This window comes from Dendrobium catenatum, unplaced genomic scaffold (genome assembly GCF_001605985.2).
Source record: "Dendrobium catenatum unplaced genomic scaffold, ASM160598v2 fragScaff_scaffold_1263, whole genome shotgun sequence".
Classification (NCBI taxonomy): domain Eukaryota; kingdom Viridiplantae; phylum Streptophyta; class Magnoliopsida; order Asparagales; family Orchidaceae; genus Dendrobium; species Dendrobium catenatum.
The window spans coordinates 855139-859194 of record NW_021319725.1 but is presented as its reverse complement, the minus strand read 5'-3'; the positions used below and the strand labels follow the sequence as shown (position 1 = coordinate 859194).

Here is a 4056-nt window from a genome sequence, read left to right as displayed (position 1 = left end):
CCTAAATTGGCATAGATGTCCCCATATTCAAGGAATATGAGTTTGATTGCATCAAAGCTTGAAAGTGTTAAGTTGTACAACTCAATGGGTTGACAAAACTCACAAGCCTTAAATGCTTCCATTTATAAAACAAAATAAAAAAGAAAATTGAAGCTAAAATGAGGACCAAAAGGGCCAAGATGAAGAAAAAATGTGATGATTTTACTTTATAAGGGTCTGACACTGATCATAATTGGGAGTCTTTATTCTTTCTTATGCTAAAAAGCTCTATTTTATTTTTTATGTTAAAAAACTTTGTTATTTCTGTAAAGCGTAAGAGGCCCACCTTACCATTTCTTCATTGGAAAAAAAAAAATCTAATGGGCTAGTGGGGGCACGTGCCCTAGTGCCCCAGCGTGGCTCCACTAGTGCATACAGGATGATGAAGTAAGAGTGCATTGGATTTGATTTGATTTGGATCGAGCAAGTGCAGACCAAATTTTTTGTGTTAAGTATAAACTTTTTTTCACAGAAAGATTACATTTTACCTCTGATATTAATAATTCTAACGTCTAACGATTAATGTCATCATCCCCCCTTAATTATAAAGAAATTAAGCACATCTTAATGGTTTTCATCAACTCATTTGATATTTAATTATTTCATAAAATTTGGATACATTTGAACTTTTTTTTTTTCATGACTACATTTATTGTCCCACACACTTTGATTTTATAACCATCATGACAAAAACTATTCATTATAGCTAGGACAATACATTGCATTTAACTTATTCAATTTGATTTATCCATCACTAGCTACAACCATTAGCCCCAAAGCCAATTCTTAAGTTCCCCACATCATAGACTATATTGAACCTGCGTTGCTGCACATTACCAATGATCACAACCTCACTATCATCATCATTTTTAGCAAAGGCTAAGCACATTCGAGATTTACGGCTAGTATAAACAATCCCCGAAAAATCTAAAGTTGCCGTCACTTCATCGTCAAAGATCAAAGCAATCGATGGCACATATACTGTCTCATAGTTAGTTATATTATAGCATGTGTCGAGGATTGATAGTGGCGGTGCCATCGGATATTTGGTCATGTACTGTTTGAAAGCATCACGGAGGGCGGAGTATGCTGTGGGAGGCAGGCGGCTAATCACTGTGCCGGAGTCCAACATGGTTCCGGGGCCGCTGAATATAGTAGGTGAAAGGGCGAGCCTTGCACCCGCAACAGAAATGGCAATGAGCTTGAGAAAGTAGAAGGTTGGCAGGCTTGGGTTGGTTAGCATCGGCGTATACTTCACATCAGGGACAGAGCTTCCTAGTTCGAGATATCCAATTGTGTTGGTCTCTGATGGTAGACAATATGAGAATATCTTGCCATATAATTGAGATGTCTGGGAAATAATTGAAACATCCCCTCGGCCTAGGCCTAATAACCCATCTGTTTGTCCAAAAAGCCCACTATTGTTATGTCCACAGCCAAAGCGGAAGTTATGTATAGTATCAGAGGAGAATGTCAAAGTGTCTTGAATGAAGGAGCCATTACTATAAGAATTGTCATCATATTCTTGATGGTATAGACAGGTGGAGGTAGAGGAGCAACCAAATTTTTTGAGATCGATACAATATTCGGAGTTGCATGAGATGTCGGTGAAGGTGGAGGATTGGGTTGGGTCATAAAATGGGTCTTTTTGGGTGTAACAATTACTGCATGGAACACATTGGGTCCAAGTGATATCAGTACCGGTGTCGAACGCAACTGAGAAGGACTTTGTTGGGGTGCCGAAGCCTATTATGATGATATAGTTGCTGGTACGAAGAGCTTTGCCGAGGCTTACTGGAACTCCTGCAAAAAGAGATCCTCCAAATGGGTTGAGGCGAGTGGTAGCATTAGCGGCCTGAAAGTGGATGTAGTCGACGCGGGCTTGGTCCTGACGGAGGAGCTCCACATGGGACGGCTTGTCCTGGCGCGCCCGAGATGAGCACTGGCCGTGCCGGTGGACCACATTGAGCCTGGAAGAGCTCATGCCTGTCATAATTGGAACAACTAATTAATGTACGAATTGTGTGTGTGTGTTTTTTTTTTTTTTTTGCTTTTGCATCACAGATTAAGCTTATTTAATTTATAAAATGAGCTTAAGCTTGTGATATCTATCAAATGATCATAATTGTTGCATGATTTATTATTATTATAATTAACTTATAAAAAAAAGTCTCCAATAGGGTATTAAGAAATTATTAAAATGCTCCAAACTTTTATCAGGCATGGAGCAGAAGCTGCTCGGCAACAGTGACTTGACGTCAATGACATGGTGTTCTTCGGCAAGCTCTCGCGCTGATACTAGAAACTTCTTCTCTATTAGAAGAAAAAAGAAGAAGAGATTGAGAAGAATATAACAGGAGAGTAGAGAAGAAAAAATTGCCATGAGAATAGAACTTTGAAGCTCTGCTTTGGACAATTTGGAGGAGTAAGCTAAGTGGAGGTGGGGCTTTATATGCAGTGGATGATTGCACATAATGGGATTATTAGGAATTTAGTTTAGAATTGAATTCATTGTTTTAAGGGAAGATTAGGTTGTGGAAGAAGAGATCAAAGAAGGGTTTTGTCCTATAAGGAAACAAATGGCTATTGCTTAGGCTTGTTTTTATATTACCAACTTGTTGATTTTTTCTTAAGTTTCATATGAAGTTAAAAATTATTTGCATTCCTATCAATCCAAATTTGTTGAAAGGTGTCATCCATCAGATTTGCCCCTATGTTTGATCAAGTATAAGCATTACAACTAATGATGAGTGTTGAAAATTTAAAATATGCTAGTAGCTTTCCCACGACATAACTTGTTATTTTTTAAAGGAATAAGAAAAAAAGAACACACAAACTTTTGATAGTATTATGAGTGAGAATTTAGCATAGGGCATAAGATAATTATCAATTAATTAGAGCATTTAATATCAAATAATTAGATTTTTTTAACAAAATGGGTAATTTATTTTACAAAATAGAAAAGTCTAACTCAAAAATAAAACAAATTTTTAGCTTTGTGTAGAATTTGATTGTGTTGATAAATTAAGTTATATTACTGTATTGGACCTCAATTATGTTGTTTGAGCTCATTGAGGGGTTGCACGGGTCCTCCATGTGCTTGGGTTTTGATGTTTTGTACCCTTTTTTTTTTATTTTTTCTGTACAGTACTACGACGATGTATAGTTGGGTTGGAGATAGTCAGAAAGAGGAATGCCACAACACTATACTTTGACGCTATTATGCTGTCAGTTAGACTAGAGACATAGAGTGGAGTGCCGTTGCACTCCAAACCTGGCATAGCAATGTTGCCAAGACTCTATGTGGGTTACTTATTGAAAAGAAATGATAATAAGATTTCTTCCTTCAATTACAATATAAGTATATTCTTACACAATTAAACGAGGAAAGAGTCAGAAGATTGTTCAGTATTTTCACAATTGGCATGTAATAATGATCATACGAAATTAAGAAATGAAAGTATCCCAATAAATAGATCATTTTCTCCAAATTACACATTACTCTATAACAAAAGATTGATACATAAGAATTGATCACTTAAATATATAAGAAATCTATCATTATTAATTTTCTATATCAACTAAACATATAAATAAGATCCATTTGTCGATTCATGTTATAACAAACAAGCCCATCCTCTCATCAATTTCTCTTTTGCAAGGGGCAAATCATTATCAAAATGACTAAAACTTTGTTATGTTAACTAAAAAAATTGTTCATATTCATATACAACAACATCAAACAAACAACTAGACTTCACAGTAATGAGTTGATTCCACTATCAGGTATAAGCTATAGACAAAAAGGATATTAGATCAGAAGATATCTAAAATAAAAGCAATAATACATGAATCCAAAATTTATTAGAACCAAAAATAGTACAATTTCATAAATCAACCAAGATGAAATCAAAATCTAAATGCCTAATAATACTCTTTATACCTTTATTGAAAACCCTCCAAAAATAGGGACTCATAAGATAATTATAAATTCACATAAACAATAAACATCAAATT

General features: G+C 35.3%; 1 protein-coding gene across 1 annotated transcript; it reads right to left on the bottom strand.

The window, feature by feature from the left end:
* Window positions 1-793: 793 nt before the first annotated feature.
* Window positions 794-2023, bottom strand: LOC110106404 (aspartyl protease family protein At5g10770-like). The gene has a single exon (XM_020836310.1). The coding sequence runs from the start codon at window positions 2021-2023 to the stop codon at window positions 794-796; it is 1230 nt and encodes a 409-aa protein (XP_020691969.1).
* Window positions 2024-4056: the final 2033 nt, after the last annotated feature.